The sequence below is a fragment of the Synchiropus splendidus genome, chromosome 9 (genome assembly GCF_027744825.2).
Source record: "Synchiropus splendidus isolate RoL2022-P1 chromosome 9, RoL_Sspl_1.0, whole genome shotgun sequence".
In the NCBI taxonomy this organism is placed as follows: Eukaryota; Metazoa; Chordata; class Actinopteri; order Syngnathiformes; family Callionymidae; genus Synchiropus; species Synchiropus splendidus.
Window position 1 is genome coordinate 10,702,954 of NC_071342.1, and position 21,083 is coordinate 10,724,036.

At 43.7% G+C, this 21,083-nt stretch overlaps 1 protein-coding gene across 1 annotated transcript in view; it reads right to left on the reverse strand.

Moving 5' to 3' along the window:
• LOC128764678 (contactin-associated protein-like 4) overlaps nt 1-19,570 on the reverse strand; it is a 55,205-nt gene extending 35,635 nt beyond the window's left edge. The window contains exons 1-3 of the mRNA XM_053874651.1: nt 19,433-19,570; nt 1,945-2,055; nt 1,687-1,880 (exon numbers count right to left, since the gene is read on the reverse strand). Of these exons, the coding sequence (XP_053730626.1) occupies nt 1,687-1,880; nt 1,945-2,055; nt 19,433-19,517 (390 nt within the window). The 5' untranslated portion in view covers nt 19,518-19,570. The remainder of the gene's footprint in view (nt 1-1,686; nt 1,881-1,944; nt 2,056-19,432) is intronic.
• Between the last annotated feature and the right edge of the window lie 1,513 nt (nt 19,571-21,083).

The following is a 21,083-nucleotide window of genomic DNA, read 5'->3' on the forward strand; positions in this document are numbered from 1 at the left end:
TATGTATCCTTCCAGTGGCCAACCTCTACCAGACTCTTCATTCCAAAAGCACAGCAGTTTAAATGCATTTATTGCTCAAAGAAAAGTTGTATCCGCAATCACACTCGAAAGATGTGATTAGGATTTATGTGTGTTAAAAACTGTACTTAATATTTCATACCTTGTATCTATTTCGATGTGAAATAGACGACTGCATGGCACAGTCCTTTGTGGTGTAATGTATGTCTCTGCTCACCTTTGTAGCTGATTTGAAAGGGACCGAAAGGAGAATAGAGGGTGAGAAAGGCGGAGAAAATTAGATAATGAATGAGCATTATTCAGCTTCTCATGCTCCGGCATCCAAGTGTGAAAGAAAAAAAAAACAGATCCTGAGGGAACAGTGAGTGATGAAGCAGCTCAGAAGTGAACCGCTCGCTGAAAGCTATATTAAAGTAGGCTGAGGAATACGCACAGCTTAAGTGGTACTTTTTCGACAAGCCTGGGATTTAAACGGATTTGTGCTGAGTGTGAAATCAACAAGTTTTTGTGCCCTAAGAAGCTTTTCTGTCCTTTTCACTGAAGAGTCACTGTAGTCACCGAGAGATTTGGGGGTAAGAGCCGTTCATCACCTTTGTGTCGGGCTGCTTTTCCACAACAGGGTTACACTCTGGTGACACGGGCTACAATGCCTGTGATGGATGTAATTCAGATTCCTCTGCATTCCAAACATTATAGACTTAGGCATTCAAGGAGAAAAATGTCTCTAACCAGTGGAAAGTCCAATTATCAAAGGTGCAGGCTTGTAACTTGCTGGAAGAAGTGCAAGCTTGCAGTATAACACTGGCACACGTGCTTGTGTTTCCTGCAAGGAACTTTCACGACTACTTTCAAGTGAACTTTTGCACTTTTGATGCAGAAATCAACTGTCTTCGTTAAGTACGCCATGTGGTGGCACTACTTCAGGTTTTGTTCTTGAAAGTCTGTTTCACGTCAAGTAACATCCGACTTAGGACCTGCTGAACTTATGACCAGTACTTACGACCATGGCCAGCGGATGCTTCTTTTTTTCAATTCAATGTCTGGCACCGCAGCACGTAGCAGCCCGGCATCGCATATGACAGTTACAGCAGCACAGTATCCCAGCATCTCACTCTCACACAGTGATCTACCACTACAGTAGCACCTATAACCCTCGCCTCAGCTATTTTGAATGACATTCGACTTACGTCCAACCCGACTTACAACCGGTTGGTTGGAACCAATCTCGGCCATGAGTCGGATATTACTTGTATACGGTGAAGAATATACAATCCAGTGTAGTACTAGCCAGACCGACGACCTTCACAGGTCATGCACTATAACAATGCAACCCATCCTCACTCCCATATGATAATATATTGACGTTGGAAAGTGTCCTATATTGTGGCCAAAGGCAGCCTTCAGTGTTGCATGATGACACATAAGGCTTTCAACTGAAGCGCATGTTCCGTCTTCCATGGCATGTCCTGTCAGCGTGGGCAGCACGTCACGTAAAAGTAAGACAGAGATTGGGGTTAGCTCATCCACAGGAGCTGGGAATGATGTCATGACCATGTTACTGAGGTCGGAAGTCGACCATGACAGCGACAGCCAACAGAAACAACACAGTATTACAGGAGTTGAATTCACACTCTGAGTATCCTCTTAAGTTTCAAAGTTCATCCTTACCCCGATGCTGTCCTCGTGTCGATATTGTTTCCAGTTGTGTCCGACGTCGCTCAGCATTAACTGGTATGCTGTCTGCCAGTCAGAGCTGCCATAGCGACCCTGTGTGGCGATAGCAGTGATTTTCCTACGTTCACCCAGGTCGACCTCCAACCACTGGTAACCATCCGAGGTCAGAGGTGACCAACCCCCAGCTCCTGGAAAGCAAAACACTGGCTGTTAGAAGTTGAGCTCAGAACGTGTCCTTCCTGTGTCCCTCACCGTCTCTCCGGTTCAACTTGGCGAAACCAGGACTGTGGCTGCTGGAGAGCTGTGAGGAGCTTCTGAACGACGAGGGAGGCAGATTGGAAATCAGAGAGCTGTGACACGCCTCTACGAAAAACAGAGTGAGGAGAAGGTCACGTAATATGGAGCTAGGGTTTTCTTGACCTGTCACAGGTAGTGACAGTGACATGAAAACAAAAGAACCTTCACTCTTTAAGCATCATCCACGTGCCAGCAACTGCTTATTTAAATGTTTAAAGAGTAGTGATGGGTGGATGAGGGTTCATGAAACAGTGCCCGGATTTTCAGAGGCCACCAGATGGCACTGTCTGCTGTAAAATGTTTGGACTACTGAACAACTAATTCACCCACCTCACAGCATTTTTAAACCAAGGGCGCCATCTAGTGGCCCCTGAAAAGTAGGACACTGTTTCATGATACCTCAGCTTTCCATCACGATGAATGAAAGTAACTCCATTTTTTTATTTAAAAAAATGACCTCACAAATCTTTGAGCTCTATAAACTATTAAAAACAAACCAAATCACCTCCAATACATGCTGGTATTTTTGTTCTATGAAGTTACATTGCTCAAGCTTTGTCGTTTGCCAGGGTGTTTTCCAGCAAGTGGAGGTCTTGAATTGGTGTGAGAACTGGCGAAAACAAAATATTGATGCCGATAACAGGGTACTTCATGGGAGATGGGAAGGCAGAAGTATGTGTGTGAGGTCGATTTTGTTTCCAGTAAAAGGAGTGTCAATAGATTCAGATTTTATTTGGCCTATGACTGAGCAAAATGTTGTAAAAACGTGCTTTGGTTGGACATTAGATGGTCTTGTGTTCCTACTTGTTGGATTTTTATCAAGTGTGAGTGCTTCCAAATTGATAGACTGCAACATAAAGAGGGTGCGACAGGTGCTGCATGCAGGCAGGAGTTGATACTGACTTTTATTGTTTCACATATAACCTGGAAAATGGAGGCAACAAAAGCTGTCAATGAACAGAGACTGAGCTGTTTTATCCAGCTTTGAAAACAACGTAACAGAAGCTATGTGAGTCAGACTTGGACTTGTTGTTCTCGGTGCACCTGGGTTTGACTCCCCAGCTCCAACCCACTTCCCTCACTTTGCCATTTCGCTGACGGGACCCAGCAAATCACTTCATTTGCGTCTTCATGGACAAAGATCAGGACTCACAGAAAGCTTTACATAGGCCAAGGGTGGTGCAAAGGCCAGCGCCCATGTGGAGGAACAAGCTCCTCTCCTGTGCCTTTTTTATTAATGCTTCTGTTTATTAAACACTTGAATAATTGTCCATGTGCTCACGGGAAATAAAAAGGGAAATTGTGCTGTGACTCCATCTCCCTCCTGCGCACCAATTTTGATACCTGAAGACGTAGGGGCCGAAACTATGGTTCTATATTAAGACGCGAGGTGCTCACGCCACATGTATACAGAAATGTAAAGGGGTGGCAGTTGTTTCAATTCCATTTCATCATTTCTGCATCATTCTCCAGAACTTCCTGCCAAAGACAGCTCGTCTTAGTGCTGCTGAAACGGCAGTATTTGTTTTGCGCTCCTGGTCTGCAATCGTCAGGACTTCTGGAAGTTGTCAAAGAAAAGGCAGCAGCAAGGTAGATACATCTGGGGAAGGCAGTTTGGCACATGACTACTGTGAACAGGCCATTGTTCTGGCCAGAAATCAACCCACTGCCACTGTCAAGGCATCAAATTGCGACTATCTTTGACTGACTTTTGCGTCCTCTGTTGATGTAGAACCCTTCCAGGTTGCATGTTGGGTGTTTCAAGTGAGGAAAAAAATCTCCTTTCCTGTGTCACCCCAGTGCTGACCCTAACCCCAATGTCCATCTCTCTGTTATGTGATGCTGTGATCAATGCGTCATTATGTACCAGAAAAGGCAAACGTGTATGTAAAAGGAGGGGACGAAATTACAAACATGGCTGCCGGAATGTTCCACTTGTACCAATACCAATTCAAAAGTTTGTTAATGTGTTTTGCACCATAAAGTCACAAAACTTTATGATAGTGTCAAAGTATAAAATTGCAGAAAAGTATGGTCCAGGTTAGGACAGTTAAACCCTGACCTGGGTTAGCTTTAGAGTACTGAAGATACTTAGAGAGATGAAGATTACGTAGAGGGATGGCTACCGAATTCAGTACTGTTATTGCTACAAAATTCCGTCAGTGCTACGAGTACCAAATTCACATACGATCAATACTGCTGTTTGAGGACTTGATCATTCTTGAAACTGTGCGGGAGCAGAAGAGTAGGCAAATTTCCAAGCTGGTCGATGCTGCAGTTTGCAACTTAGCATTTAGCAGGAAAACTTTTAAGAACTTTTTGCTGCTAGGGATTTGTAGTTTTTTTGTACAGGATACAAAGCACTCATAGGTGTTTACAAATAGCAGTGTGCCGCCAGCACACAAGGTACAAATGATGATATCACATGGATCTACTGTGTTTAACTGAACTCTCTCTCTCTGTAAAAATCGACCCATCTGTTCTCCACAAAGGTGTCACGCACGGATTGGGCACGCTGCATAACCCGTCGATTCCAAACGTGTAAACCGATCACTGCAAAACTGCGGAATAATCTTTAAATTTCCCAACTGAACTTTTATTTGAATGCAGGCCCTGTTGGTAATGATGTTGAGCAGATGACTGGATCCCTGTAGCGCCTTCTCTCTTATCTTTTCTGTCCTCGCCGGCCTGTTCCGCTCTGAAATGAGGTACATTGTCAGACGCGACTTTGAAGGAAGTATAGCGCAGTTTGCCGTGCTACTTGGTCCGCAGATGCTGTAATCCATTTTCATGTTTTGTTGAATTATTTCACTCGCACTTCAACAGTGCCGGTACTTTGACTGCTAATGGGACAACAGCGAAGTAGCTCCGGGTCCAACCACAAACACTTCACCAAATTGAGTCATTACTCCGCACCACCTTTCCAGAGAATGTCATGAGTGGGGAGAAAAAAGAGCCCTACAGAACACGGAGTACTGCAGTATGACAGGTGTTTAATCATTTATCCAGCACACCGAGCTTCATCAGCATCCTTTTCAGCCCAACAATCTCACAACCCATAAGCATCCGCGTTCGCATTTGGCGGCGATAGTAAAGCCGCTGCAGGATCCACGATTGCATCAAGCTGATAAGCATCAACTTCCACTTGAATGAACAACAGCCACAGAATATTTACAGGTTCATGGAGCTTTAAGTGTCCTGGGCGGCTGGCTGGCTCGTGAGCATCTCTCACAGTGATGGTGGGGTTATTACTGCGCCCGGTGATGTATGGCTCACAGGCATCTTAGTGTCCGGAAACATGAACACTAAATATATAAGGGAGCAATGTTAGATTGCTGCAATAGCACTGCTCTGCCCCAGTGAAATCCAACCACTTGTGAGGAAGGGCATAAAAAAGGGAGTCCTATCAGTTCAATCCGCATTGATGTCTAAAATGAGAAAAAGACGGCATCCAAAATCACGTCTTTCATAACCTTACATGACAAACATTCCTCATTTGACTTAAATTTGGGTGATGTAAAATCAATATTATTAACAAAATGAAAAGGCATTAGTAATGTTCCAGTCATTTAGAAGACACACTTTGAAGATAAATCTGTTTCACTGGGGACCAAGATTTTTTGTCAAGATCAGTCGAGATTACCTTGATTTTTTTTTTTTTACGTGTGAAATCCTTTTGTTAGAGTGAAAGCCACTACGCCTCTCCTTTTGGAAAATTGCTATCTGTTTGCCACTTGCTGCACCTGTCAGTCCAAGTGCTCCAATGAGAGGTCTGAAATGGGGACTCGAGTCCACGACTTGGACTGACTTGAGAATTTACTGTCACTCAAGGGTAAAAGACTCAGAACGCAACACATGACTCGTGCGCAATGTTCAGTTCCATTCTGATCTTATTCCGGACTGTCATTGGTAGCACAGGCCTGCAACTGTAGAGACCAAATGGATGCATAGATACAGAGGAAACTATGCAGTGACCTCAGCAGGCTGGCAGGAAATCAAAGCTTTGAGTCACACCAACTGTGTGTATAAAACATTTGCAAAGCATTCATTTAACAACTCGGCCTCGGGCTAGGAGGCACGACTACAGCACTATTTCAGTGACAAAGGGCACACTGTCACTGGATGGAAATGGTTTTAAATATCTCCAATATGGCAGGAGATGGCTGAAGTGGAATATTCTGTTACTTCAAAACTGTCCGTGTTTGTGCATGAACATGTTCATGGTTGCGCACACTAGGTTGTCTTGTGTTCCTGTGTGTTAGATTTCTATCGAGTGTGAGTGCTCCCAAATCGATTGACTGCAACCTAAAGGGGTTGCGACAGGTGCTGCATGCAGCCAGGACTTGATATTGACTTTTATTGTTTCACATTCAACCCAGAAACTGAAGGCAACAAAAACAGTCAATGAACAGAGACTCAGATATTTTATCCGGCTTTGAAAATGCAACTAGTGAAAGCAGCGCCCGCAGAGTACCGTATTTTCCGGACAATAGAGCGCACTGGAATATTAGCCGCACCCACGAAATCTAAGAAGGAAAATAGATCTTCATACATAAACCGCACCGGCCTATAAACTGTGGGTGCACTGCTGCTGTCTGTGCCACAGAAAATGCATGAGGATCACTTCTTGCGATCCTCTAGTTCTGGTTTTCAAAACAGGGTCCGGTATTGAGACTGACGCATGAAACAATCTCGGCAATGTTCTGAACTTCAATCATGAACTCCTCACATCTTATTTACATTTAAAGTGTTGTAAAGTCTCTGTTGGCAGAGCTGTGGACACGTGGGCAAAAACAGTGCAGTTTGAGCGCTTTAAAGGTAAATAAAACGGCCGTGATGTCATGGGTTTGATGTGGCGAGGTTTGACATTGTTGCCAGCATGACGTCCTTTAGACAACTAGGGATGCTCCGAGAGACAGGGAGAGCACTCACCGGAAGTAGCTGTCTTCAACCTCTTTCATGAACGTTCCCACTCTAGACATTGGCAAAAGTTTCTGATTCAGGTGGTGGACCGCGAACGCTTCATCTGACACACGAAACAGCAGCGGATTCGGTCGCGGTTGATTCCGTCTTAAAACGTCACCCGAGAAAGGCTGGTCATCTGGCGCGGTGAAATTAATGATTATTTCTTGGGCAATATGCTTTGTGTTCAGAATGTCACGCGGGTGACCGCTGATTCCTGCAGTTTGACTTTCATGAGCACCAGAAAACTCACTGTGCTCCGTCAAGTGCTGGTGTTTTAAATATCGTATTTAGTTCGTGGCGTTGACGCCTTTTAACGTGCATGTGCTGCAGGATGCAAACTTGACATGACAGACTGGAAAAAACCTCCACAGTAGACATGCTGTTGCCAAGTGAGCGGCGAGTCGGCAGGGAGGGAAGGAGGAGCAGACGCATCACAAACCACGGGCGGTGCTTCATCCGAGTGCTGGATTCACATGTGATTGGATTTTGTGATCTGCAATGACAAGCAGCGATTTGGAATTCACCGATCACGCTGAGATCAGCCTTTCATAATCGGTGGCCCATCGATTAGAGCATCCCTCGTAAAAATCCATATATTACCCACACTGTTTTGTAAGCTGCAGGGTTCAGACCACGAGAAAAAAGTTGCGGCTAATAGTCCGGAAAATACTGTAAATGTCAGTGACGTGGACGTGTTGTTTCAGCCGATGTTCTAGGTTCAGCATCCTCCAATACCAGCCAAAAAGTGAACTCATATTGGTATTTGTTGCGGCGTGACAGAAAGGCCCTGAGCCGTAAATGTGAACGCTTCTATAATCTCCTCCCCCGGTGGAAGGGTGTGACCCTTCGGGATGCTGGCAAATTTTTCACCGTGCTGGCGGCCAAACTGCATCCTGGTAATTATAAACAGGAGAGAAGGGAAGAAAGTCCTTCCCATGCTCCTCTGGTGCTCACTGATGCAAATCTGAGGAGGACTGACTGCCTCTCCCACCTGTAATTGAGGACAAGGACACGGAAAGCACAACAAGCACTCTGGGACGTGTAAGTAGGGAGGGAGTTCTGCTCAACCTTCTCCTTATAAAACTGTTGTCACAAGAACACAAGCTGCGTCTCCAAACTCGTGTAGACACTGCTTGACCCCGGATGCAGACGCAGCATGACATTTAACCCCTTAATGTCTGTTTTTGATACCCTTTACGTCAAACAGTATACTGTAGCCTCAGGTTTGCAGCAGAGGAGCTCATAGCAAGAGCTCCTCTTTAGAGAGTTCACAATGTTTACACTTACTAAACGATGGGCATGGCTGCATAAAAATGCAACATTTAATTTTGAGGCCATTGAGGTAGCAAAAATGTGCACAAGCTGTTGCCGGCTAATGACATGTCATCTGATAGTTGGGGAGGTTTTTTTTACATTTTAATGAGTATGAGAAACTTCAAATGAAGAATTTGATGGCACTTTTGACCACAAATATCAGAGAGAGAGATCAGCTGTGTCGCAGTACAGTGAAATATGGAGAGATATTCTCGCAAAGTACAGCAGTGAATATTCATTACCTCACGCATTGCTTGCTTTGTCCGAACTCCTAAAGGGTCCCAAAAGGACGTAGGAATTTCTATGTTATAATGTGATTTTTCTTTTTCTTTTTTCTGATTCTTCTATGGAAACAACCTTGCTATTTTTCTCATGCCTCTTCAACCCATCCTCGTTCTCATGGCGTAATATATGGATGTTGGGAAAGTGGACTTTCGCGTCTAATACTGACGCTCTAGGCAGCCTTCAATGCTGCATATTGACGATTAGACTGTGCCGCCAGGAAATGCACAGCCGTTGAAGGACCTCTAAATACTGTATCAGAATATGAAACGAGGGGTGGAACATGCGCTTCAATTGAAAGCCTATGCATTAACATGCAACAGTGAAGGCTGCCTTTGTCGTCATTATAGGACACGACAGTGCACTTTCCAACGTCAATATATTAACCCATGCGAGTGAGGATGGTTGGCTTCTTGGCTCATACATATATGAGTAATGATAATAATAATATCGCTGTGTGAGTGTGTTGTGTTCTTAGATTCACAGAATTAGTTCAAAAGGCTCTCGCGTCAGTTGGAAAGTGACAGTAGATAAAACATCTAAACCTTTGGTGAATCAACAAACCTGCCCAAATACTAATCCGACTTGTGTCATACTTCTAAATCTCCATCGATAGCAAATTCACTTCTGTGGAGTAGTTAACTCTTGGTGTTCGCTGTGTGGCCCCACTCCATTGATGAGCTTGTCATCACGCTAAACATCTCTATATGCGAGTCATTTGCATTACAACCTGTTTGCAGAACATTTTCATCAATATTCAAAGCTGTGCTTATGCATATTTCACATCGTTGCAGCGCGGAACATCTGTGGATTCACGTGCAAGCGCAGCTGGTCGGCGCTATTCCTCAAGACGGTTCCTCAGTTCATTTTTGTGCGAGGACCTGATTTATATTTTCTGAATGAGCAGGGAGGCAATTATTTATCATCTTTGAGATATTGTCTTTAAAACTCAGCAGGGGAGAAAAATGTTTTTCCCGGCACAGCCAGGGTTTTCGGTTTAGTGGCCTCAGGATCTCTGCACTTTGCTGATAATGTAGTTTGCTTCATCAATGCGAGACCTCCAACTCTCAGTCGACATTTCCCAGCCAAGTGCACTGACTGTGGTGAGGAGCTTCTCTTCCACCTCAACCTCTCTCTGGTCTTCCTCTTGTCCGTTCCCCTGCTCCCTCTTCTCCACGTGTCCAAACCATCTGAGCCACACCTGCCTTACAATTACAGTTCCCAGTTCGCCTACCAGCCCGAGCTGGGAGTAGACGATGCCATCATCTACCTGCTAAACCAGGTCTACACTCACCAGGACCAGCCTTCCAGCTCAGTGAGAATCATGTTCTTTGATTTCTCCAGCGCCTTTGATACCATCAGGCCAGCTCTGCTGGGAATGAAACTGACGGAGATGCTGGTTGACGTCCCCCTTGTGTCCTGGATTATGGACTCCCTGACGGGTAGACCACAATATGTGCGCCTGCAGGGCTGTGTGTCGAGCTGAACCATCTGCAGCTCAATGTGACAAAGTCCAAGGAACTGGTGGTGGACCTAAGGAGGACCAAGTCTCCTGTGACCCCCGTTTCCATCTGGGGGATCAATGTGGATATGGTCGAGGACTATAAATAACTTGGGCTCCTCATAGACAATAAACTGGACTGGGCTCGGAACATTGAGGCCCTTTACAAAAAAGGACTCAGGAGTCATCTTTACTTCTTGAGGAGGCTCAGGTCCCTCAACGTCTGCGGCACAATGCTGAGGGTGTTTTAAGAGTCGGTGGTGTCCAGTGCAGTTCTGTTCACTGTGGTTTGCTGGGGCAGCAGATTAACGGTGGCGGATACTAACAGACTCATCTGCAAAGCTAGTGATGTAGTGGGGGTGAAAGTGGACTCCTTGGAGACGGTTATGGAGAGAAGGATGTTCCTGAAACTAAGGAGCATCCTGGACAACATCACCCACCCCCTCCATCAGCTCCTGGTCCAATACAGTAACACATGGACCAACAGACTGAGACTGCCCTTCTCAAGGACTGAGCGCCACGGGAGGTCCTTTCTTCCTCTGGCAATAAAAATATACAATTCATCCCTGGAAAAATGACAATGAAGGATTCTTTGGCACGTTTTTCTGTTCACTATGTTCTTGAGTCTGCATTTTCTTGCACATTGTTTCTAAGCTCTTTTGTATAGTATCATATTTTTTCATTTTATCGAGATATGTTGTGTACAGAACATGTTACGAACAGAATTTCCCCTGGGATTAATAATGTTTTCTGATTCTGATTTGTAGTCCTTGTAGTAGTAGTTTAGCAGTCCTCATATTGACCAACAGTGTGTTCTCACTCAGTCATTCTTTCTAGGGCGTTACAGTTTTAAGTCTCTGTAGATATTAGTAATTTACAGCTGTATTTTTGGATTATAGTCACAATGGATGATGGCACTCGTTCATTTGGTTGTCGACTGGACGCATTAAAGACGACCCGACAACCCTGTAACTCGTCGGCCGTTTAAATGACAGGTTGCGTAAACAGCAATAACAGCACCGGTGATCACTTGGAAACTACCACTTCATAAAGTCACAATTTGATGGTGTCGACATTTTCATAGACTGATGCCGTGTGGACGACCGAGCTGACAAGTGCGGCACACTTCACCTCCCTCATCTCATTCTCTGAGTCATTAAGCTGCTGGACACATCATTTAACTCACTTGCGTTTAAAAATGGAGACGCCTGCGACTTAAATACGAGCGCCACCCAAGTCATCGGTATTGAAGAGCGTCACTGACATTGAAGGTCTGAGGACGAATCGTAAGTCATTGCATCTCATGTCATTATCAAGTGGAGCAGGATTGAACAGATGGCGACTGGGTCTATGTAGACATCACAGAAAATCCACAGCAATCTGACACCAACTTTATATTATAATATCGTATTATAAATGGCGTGAGGAAGACTGACGACATCAGGATGTCGATTCATTTGGCTTTGGTGAACAGCCGCGGCAGTTGACAAAGTTATCTTAACCACCAAATTCATTTGTGGATTTGAGGAGTTTATTCTGATCAGCCTCAGAAGCTGAGAGATTGACAGAAAAACTCACGGATAATTGTGTCATTAGGGAATTGTTGTATCCTTGTAAGGGCGTTGATTAAATTCAAGAGTTTGAATCTTGCGCTACGTACCTGTTTCTTGCCTGTTGGCCCACGCCATGCTCAATTATTCAGAGTGCAGAAGCTGCAGTTTATTCTACAGTCAGATTGAAGTCAGTTATTCACTCTCTATATGCAGCAAGTCGACCTCCAGGCAAAATTAAAAAGCACTCCCATCACGTGCATCACAAGTCCCGTAATGCACAGCAGCAAGTGAAGCTCCTACTAAAGCAGGGAAGTTCAAACTTCTTTCAAATGGGCCAGGTTTAACCAGGTAGGGGCAAACGCAGGGTGCAGGTCTACGACCCAGATTGGTGAAATTCCAGTGTTGACATTGAAGTGTAAGAAGATTAAATTACTTTTATACCACATTTGATGACCCACTGAAAGTCTATTATTGAGGGATGTGTTTCTGGAAATAAAGGTACATTTTAATGGTTGTCAAGTCAGTCTTCCGTGTAGTTTGGTGTAAGGCTTCACTACTTGAAGTTCTGATGGAATATGATGTGATATCACTTGCTTTGATATTGAACCTCACATGACTATAGGCTTAACAACCTCAGCACCGTGTGTCAAGCTCATGCTCACATGACAGTGGGCGCTATATATATATATATATATATATATATATATATATATATATACTGTATCTAGTAACATCAGGAGGGGAGAAACAATGAGGCCGTATCGTCATCCCTGTTCATCATTCTCTTTGAACTGAGGAAAGAAGACACTGGAGGGGAAACATTTGATTCATATGAAGCACCTAATGCGCAACATTGAAAGCAGAGATCCACTTGATCATCATCAATATGCTACACTTCAGGGTTGAGACTATGTCACTGTTTCTGTCATGGTTTTGGACTCAAAAGCAGGAGACAGCAGGATCGAGGAGTTGAACCATGGTTGAATCCAAAACAAAAACCATAGAGGGCAAAAAAAAGGAGGGTGAGGACATAACATGAAAAGACAAGACGTTGAAAAGACTTGACTATGATGATGACTCAGTGAGACTTGACAAGACAAGATTTGGCTAAACTTGACAAGATGGGAATCAACATATGATTTGATATGATAATAATGATGATAATTTGATTCTGATTCTGATTCAGAACATCACTGTTACTTGACTTGCTGTCACAACTTGAATTGAAGAAGCAAGACAAGAAGACGACGAGACGGGACTGGACTAGACAGTTACTTGACTTGATGCGGCAACTGGACTTGACGACAAGACGAGACGATGACTTGACAAGACAGGACACGACTAGACAGTTACTTGACTTCACATAGCAATTCATCTTGACAGCTACTCGACTTGACATGGTGACTCAACTTGACGTGGCAAGACGGGATGGCACTCAACTAGATGGTTACTTGACATGATGTGGTGACTTGAAGTGAATGGGGCAAGACAAGAAGATGACTTGGCTTGACAAGACATGACTAGATAGTTGCTTGACTTCACATAGACTTGGCTGGACAAGGTGGGATTCAACCAGGCGGTTGGTCGACTTGACTTCACTTGACATAAGGTCAACCAACCAAATTCTCAAACTAAGAGAAGACCAAAACTAACTCTGACAAACAAAGATAGCTGGCAACACGTGACACAAGCAGGCCTTACCGAAATGTATCCCTCCATAGTAGGAAGCTCAAAGTATAGCCAAGGTTACACATGAATAAATGGTGAAATATTCATGTTGAACATTAACACAAGAGGAGTCTCGCACTCACTGACCTACTGAAAAACAGCAGCCCTTTATCCGCATGTATAGAATGTTCTGTTCATGTTCCATCTTCTGATCGACCTGACTACAAAAGTGACAAGTCTGATTTAACAATTCCAGTGTCAGAAATCTCAACCTCTCAATCCTCCTTGAAGCAGAACTCACTCCAGAACTGACTCAGTGGCATCCAACGAAGACGACTAAACCAGTCGAGAGCTTGTAACGGACTGGTCACCACCCTCAGCAATTATCGCCAAGTCAGTGAGTTTATGAAGGCCTAACCACATGTATCGACCACAGCAGCTGGTGTTCCCAACCACTTCTACACTTTCAGTCCAGTTGGCGTTATTGCCCTCATAGTTGGAGGTGCTCACTCCGGCACTGACTTTTGGATCTTGAGGAGATGATCCAAGGTGATCACATCACCATGAGAATAATGAGGCATATTTCACAGGCCACCGCTTTAATGAGATGATCCTTGAGCAAATATCCATCTTATCCAACCCCCGCAGACCTTTTTTAGTCCGTGTCGATCAATCTGGACTCCTGGCTGACAGCCTGATGCACTCATGCGGCCTTGACATCGTCTGGCACTGTTCATGGCTGGCCTTCTCTCCTCAGACATTTTCATAAACGACAACACTGAGAAATATGAAGGCACCCTCTCCTCAGCGCCTTCTCACTTCTCTCACCTCCACTGTCAAAAACCCCTCACTTCCCTTATTTATTGAGGCCAGCAAGCCTTTTGAGAGTTGCAAAAACATCACGCTGAACATAGAGGTGTGCCCTTGTTATGCCCATGAAGCCAATCTAATTACAAAAGGCTCTTTGAGAAACTTTGCTGCCATAAACACTCCACGCATCCGGCAGCTATTCAGGTGTCATTGGGAAAAGGCTCGCCACCACTGACCTCTTTCTGGGAGTCGCAATGTGGCCACGTTTAAAGGTTAATTCATCTTTTTGGTCTTGTAGTTCTCATTCTGAATCATGTTGAGGAATATCACGACCTGTCGAGGATGTGACCCCGTCCACTGTTTGATGACCAAACTGGGTAATGGGTTGGATGGCAGAGGACGGACGTGCTCGCAGCTAACTTGCTGGGTCCATTTATGAGGAAACAGACTTTAAGTTTATGTTAATTTTATTCAGACATCATTTTGAAAAATAGAATCAAATACGTTTGAAGTTCAAAGTGAGTGTTTCAGAAGCCTAGGAACTTAATGATTTCACACAGAAGTTCACTCCCGCATGAGCATCCTTGAACATAGTGCGGAATTATACCGCTAATTTGCTTACTTGAAGTGCAGGGCGCTTGCTGAACTGGAGCCTGCAAGAGCCGCTGGACTGATGATAATACAGCGTCCAGATGAAGCAGCCTGATTTAATTCCCTGGTCATCAGTTCCTACCTGTCATGCAGATCACTGCTCTTGTTTCATTTTGGTTTCACTGTCCATTTTAAGTGTTCTTTTGTTCAAGCCTCGTACTTTTCCTTCCAGAGCTGAGACTTCCATTTTATCTCCCATTTCACTCATTTCTTCCTCTATTTTGGCTGTTTTCCCACAGGTTCCTCTCCTTGCCCACACTATCTCCCCTTCTCCTCGTGGGTGGATGAGGTTTCATGACACAGTGTCCTGATTTCCAGAGGCCACCAGATGGCACTGTCTGCTGTAAAATGTTTGGACTTGAACAACAATGAAACCTCACATCATCTAAACCAAGAGCACCATCTAGTGGCCTCTGAAAATTAGGACACTGTTTCGTCAACCCTGCAATACTGATGTGTTCACTGTGTCGACCCATCAGTGTGTGTACTGAGTTATATGGCAGCGAGTATATGAACAGCGTACCGAGAAATACTCCAATGATGGTCGATGCCTCGAACTGGTCGCACCACGTGAACAGTTCAGGAAGTGGATCGAGCAGTTCAATTCCAGATTTAAGCAGCATGAAACGCAACAGAGGTTCCCCGTTTTGTCACGTTTTGTGAGCAGCTGTGTAGCGATTATCAAATACTGTAGTCATGGAACCATCGAGAAAGAGACAGTTTTCCCCGCTTCGGGAACACTTCGATCTTATCTCTGCCAACAAGGTAATTACCATGTATTACAGATATAGCGGGCGAAATTCAGGCTCAGTCCAAAAAATGTTGGACTTTTTTGTTTATATTTTTCAATAAAAACAATTGAAATTACATTTTGGTGTGTGTGTGTGTGTGTGTGTACATCTTATCCATGTCTTCTCAAACATCATTATAGCATTTACCCCCATCTATGTCTTAGTACATAGGGGGGGGTAGCATCTTAGTACAATCCTACTGGAAGCTTTGGGCAACATAAGTTCATGCTTGTAGAATCCTATATTTAATGTCCACTTGGCAGAGCACAAATGAACCTTCTTGAGGAGTCGACTCTAAATGGCTCAGTACTTCAAGAAGCTTCATCTCACCATCAATAGCAATACCCATCACTAGTTTCTACTAGTGACTTCATCTTGATATTATTTCAGAAAGACAGTGAGCATGGCTACATAACAGCCCGGAAAACTAGAATCAATGCATTAGTCCGAATAAGTTTGGGCTTTTAACGTAGGTAAACGGAAAGAGAAAGTTGTATTTCACCGACTCTAGATGCGGTTACTAGCTTGACTAAGCTAGCATGTAGACATGTCGCTCAGCTATGATCGGACTGGGTGATGCACGGCTGCGTGAGTTTCAGCTAAACAAACTACTCCTCTGGTGGGAAGATGGTCTAATAACAATATATACGATTGAGAAGTGTAACTGTGTATGTAACTTCTGACGATGAGATTTGTCGTCCGGTAGTTTTGATCATTAGTTCTCACAAGAAGATAAGAGGACGTGACTTATTGAGGAGAGTTAGTCAAAAGCATGACAAGCTCGACATCTATCATTCTTCTTTCTTAGTTTACAACAGTTTCCTCATTCAGTCAGTTTAATCGACAAATCGATTTTTGATTTCAGGTATTGTTCAGGAGGCTTCCTCTTGTTTCCATTATGATTTTCAGCTCCTGGTTCTCTATGCATTGCTAATGAACAGAAAAAAAAGGCTATGAAACCATGTGGAACAAAAGGAGATTCAGTGTCTTCAAAGCAGCTGGCGGCTCGGGCGATTGGGAGACTTTTTCACCATTATCACTGATAAAGAAGGCAATGAACTGTGTTGATGTTTCATGAACTTTGTGAACTGTCATATACTGTATGTGTAACTGCATCAGCTCACAACTTTCCCCAAAGCACCTTCCGTGTTGAGACTCTGTGACCAATTCCACCGACAAATGCCCGTGCTCTCAGCTCCTTTGTTCTGCCTCGCACACAGCCCGAGTCAGCCCTCGCCCGTGGCTGCGACACGGCGCTGAATGAAACAGGGAAAGAGTTCTGGGCAGGAGGGATTAGGTGGGTGATGTGTTTGCTTCCTCTGAGGGCAAAAATGAGGGTTCAAGCACCAATTATTGATTCCAGGAGTGACAGCTACATTTTCTTTTAGTTATTGTTTCCATAGCCGACTAAACCCTTCAAGGCAGAAAATCCAATTCTTTCACTGCGTTACTGCGTTTTCTTCAATCTAATACAATAATGCCAGTGAAACTCACACTTCTGTTATGATCTCATCTCATCATATGCAGCTTTAAAAATATCCACTGATTAAAAAAAAAAAAAATCTGAAAATATTTGCACATTGTTTATATTGGCAATGAGAACTCACACGTGTCTTGTCTTTTAATATGCATAGATTTGCAACGTCATTCACCCCTTATTTATATACATATAAATCAGTTAAATAAAACCACAATAATCCAACCATTTTGCAAAACAGTCTTTTCCTGGCTCAATATTATCTTCATATGCACAGCGAAACACACCGGAACATCGAAGGTTAGGCTTCACACAGAAATGTCCAGTCGCTCCAGGGTTTCACTGATTTCAAAATGCTATAATATATTAAATATTGCGGTGAGAGTTGTAATCATTTATGGTTCTAGAATAACATGACGGGAAATAAGGACCTTTGCAAATGAGCTTGTAAAAAACTAGTATTGGTTTTTAGTCAAAATAAAAGGTCCAGGCTGCAATATTTTTAAGAAAAGTGTGTGCACACACACACGCACGCACGCACGCACACACGCACGCACACAAAATTAATAAATAAATAAATGTACATGCTGAATAATTCATTCTGATAAAATAACTACATCTTTTTTAGGATGATTTTCGGTGACAGCATGTAGTGAGTGCTCGTTGTTTTGTTACGGAGCCCCTCACACGGGTGGAGACTGACAGACGTTTGGGTGGGCGGAGTTTGAGAGGTAGAGGTGGGCAATTTTGTGTGTGTGACTGGAGTTGTTCAGTGGCTCATTATTACAGCCAAATAAAACAGTAACTGCTGATATGTTCCACAGGGTCACACTATATCAGCGTCAGAAATAGCGTGGAGAGAGATGGATCTCAGCCATGTTTGTTTAAGCCTGACGCATATAGTGTTCAGGTGACGCTGCTTTTTAGTTCCACCTATACTACATTTCAACCATGGGAATTTGGACATTTGCGAATCGAGAGCATCGCACATGACTTCATCTCAACAAGGTGCGAGGGAATATGATGCTGCATATGCCGCACAGAAGGGTGGTTGAAAGAAGACCAATGAGATTGGTGGAATTTGTGGGAAAGTCGGCAGAATTGCAGCAACACACAGAATTTGCTAGGATTTGTTGGAATTACATTCATAAATCAGGCTGTCATGGGCTTTGATGGAATATTGCATGCGACAGACGGACCTGCGTGTAGTTTGTGGACAAGATGGTTTTCCATTTTACAAAGTGATCTGGAGCGAATGCTAACTGCATCCTGCTAATTCTGTGTTTGGTTAAAACACAGTCGCAAGTGGGAATATTTCATGACCATAGTGAGCCCAAATAACGTCCTTTTGTTGCACGATCTGCTGTGACTTTGTGGAGAACTGCATCTGACAGGGTGACAACATGTTAAGATTGTGTTTATGGGCATGTGAGAAATTCATCCAACCATCCAATTGGGGTTTAGAAATGGTTAACTCCCTTGCTACGGGTCAAGAATCTGGAGAGCTTCATGGTGGAGACTGCTGGATCTGACCCGGAGACTCAACTGAGCTCGGGTCAGAAGATATATATTACTTCTGCAAAAGGAAAGAGAGCAACTATAAATCACATTTTTCCTTATTTCCAAGCCAAGTCTTTTTTTCTGCTCAGCTCTGAGACTTTCAGATCAGCTTCAACATCTGTACTTCTGTACAAGTAGAAGGCACTCCAAGTGACCAGCAGCCACCAAGTGGTCGGTGTCAATATTGTGCTCAGTGTATTAGCATAAATACCTTCCTTCTGATTAGTCACTGGGCAAATGACTCTGCTGAGTCTGAAAATAATTTTTAATAACTTTGTGGTGTGACGTGTTTTTTGCCTCCAACAGACTAAGATTCAACCACATGCCAGGAGCCATTCACATCTGCTCTCATGTTTAAAACACTTATTTACAATGGGCCTCTTATTATTTTTTATATATATTTAATAATAAAACAGACTGTATGAGGAGAGACTACAAGATTAATAAAAAATAAAGGATAAATACTAGATATGAAATAAGTAAAATGAACATGTTAAAACGCAGTGTGTGGCAGAGACAAAAACAATGGTTTGAGAAATTAAAGAGAAACGCATCATCACACTGAAAGAAATTGAAATGAATAATAAGTAAAATATACATTTTCATATTACATTTTCAGCATTATAGAACAGTGATTAAGTTGATCATATTAATGGACTCTAACTTCAGTTAGTTCACCTAGTGAGCTGGTGTGACTTCCTGAGATGTTTGATATTAAATATGAATAAAAAAAAATAATGTTAGACTTTTAAAGGACTTAATATTGGATTATAGTGCACGGATATATAAATCAGAGGATGAGTCACGAAGACACTCTTTGACTCACTTTTTTGCATCCCTCTAAGCATGGTGAATAAGGATCTCTCCTCACCTGCTCCTGTCGTCCCAGATGCACTGAAAAGTATCAGAGCCACTTGAGCCAAAATTCCACGCGCTCTCCTACTCCTGCTGTCCATGGCGAGGTGAGGTGCGATGCCCACGAGCTGGAAGATATGCCTCTCCTCTGCTGAGAGCTCCACCTCCTCTCTCACTCGCCGGGTCCCTGATGAATGCTTGCGCTCCTGCTGCCACAGCGGTGGCCAGCGTCAGCTTGCCTCAGCTGCAGAGACAGCAGAGGCGGGATGCTGCTGCAGAGGATGGGAGTTGCTGAGTGAGAGAGAGGGAAGGAGAGAGGGATTCTTTTCCTGTAATCCTGACTTTATTCATCGAAGTTCTCTGGGTAAAAACACACACGACAACCAGCTAATAGTTGGAGGAGAAAGAGCCGTCTCAGCTCCAATTAGGCGCTCGCCCCTCTGCCAGTCATCATTTGGCTGATGCAGCAGTTCAGGTCTGCTGGTCTCCAATGAAATGACTCATCTGTCAACCAATTGGAGTCACATTTTCTTCTGATTAGGTTCATATTGTATTGAAAGGCGAGTATAATGAGAATTAAATCGGATTGGAATCCGAGCGACCCCTCGCCCACAGAGTCATTGCTCCAAAAATGGGCGCCTTCCGTACAAAGGAAGAGGATAGTCCTGCATTTCAGGTGACTGGTTCACATGAATGGAGGCTGTTGCTCTTATGTATTTGGTCATCGGTAGAGAAATCGGTCGCAGCTGGACAAGCTAGTCAGGATGAGCAGCTCAATCCCGGGTCAAAATGTATGGCAATATATGGCTAATGGAAGTGAGAGACATTTGCAGAAGCAGAGTTTGTGCCTCCAAACATAATTTCCACCAAAAAATGTTTGTCATTTTGTGCTGTTGTAATGACTTCTATCCCCATACGCCTCAGAATGTGAGTGACAGAGAAACACACCAGGTGTACGAGGGTCAGTCAGCTGATCGTCCCCCGTGTTCACTGACACTCGCCACTGTTTACTGTTAAAGACAAATGTACCAGATGGCTGTGCTGTTTTTGGACTGGCAGCATCATTAGCGCGCTCACAGTTAAGCCTCATTTTGCTGCACTCTAAGAGAACAGCAGGTGCTGGTGATTCAGGTAAATATAATGTAAAATAATGCAGAAAATGGCACTATAAAATTAGGCTGAAGAAGGAGTGGAACTTGGATCATCCGCTGACACAAACAGGTCAGTGGTTCAAATTAAGATCACACTTTTGAGATGTTATTAACATTTGCTTAATATTGTTGCTGCATAACTGAGTTAACTTACTTAATCTTTCTGCTTCACTGTCAATCAGGAATTCACCTGGAAACTAACATAGCGAATGTCTGACATAAACTAAACTAAATAATTTTTTTTTTTTATAAAAGTGCACAGCGACCGCTGTCCTACTGCACTCTGATACTACCACACTTGCACTGTGGTATGGAGATATGGGGTAAGACCTATGGTCTGCTTTGAGAATGCTTTTACTTTGCTGTATTTCCTGTATGTTCTCCCTTTGTTTTGCTGGAACCATTCATCTATTCAGTGCACCAGTGAGCCTTTATAAGCTTCCTGGTCTGTGTCTGTGGTGTCATGCTCCTACGCTGCTAAAGTTGACTTCTCCTACCCTCCTCGTGTTCTCCGGT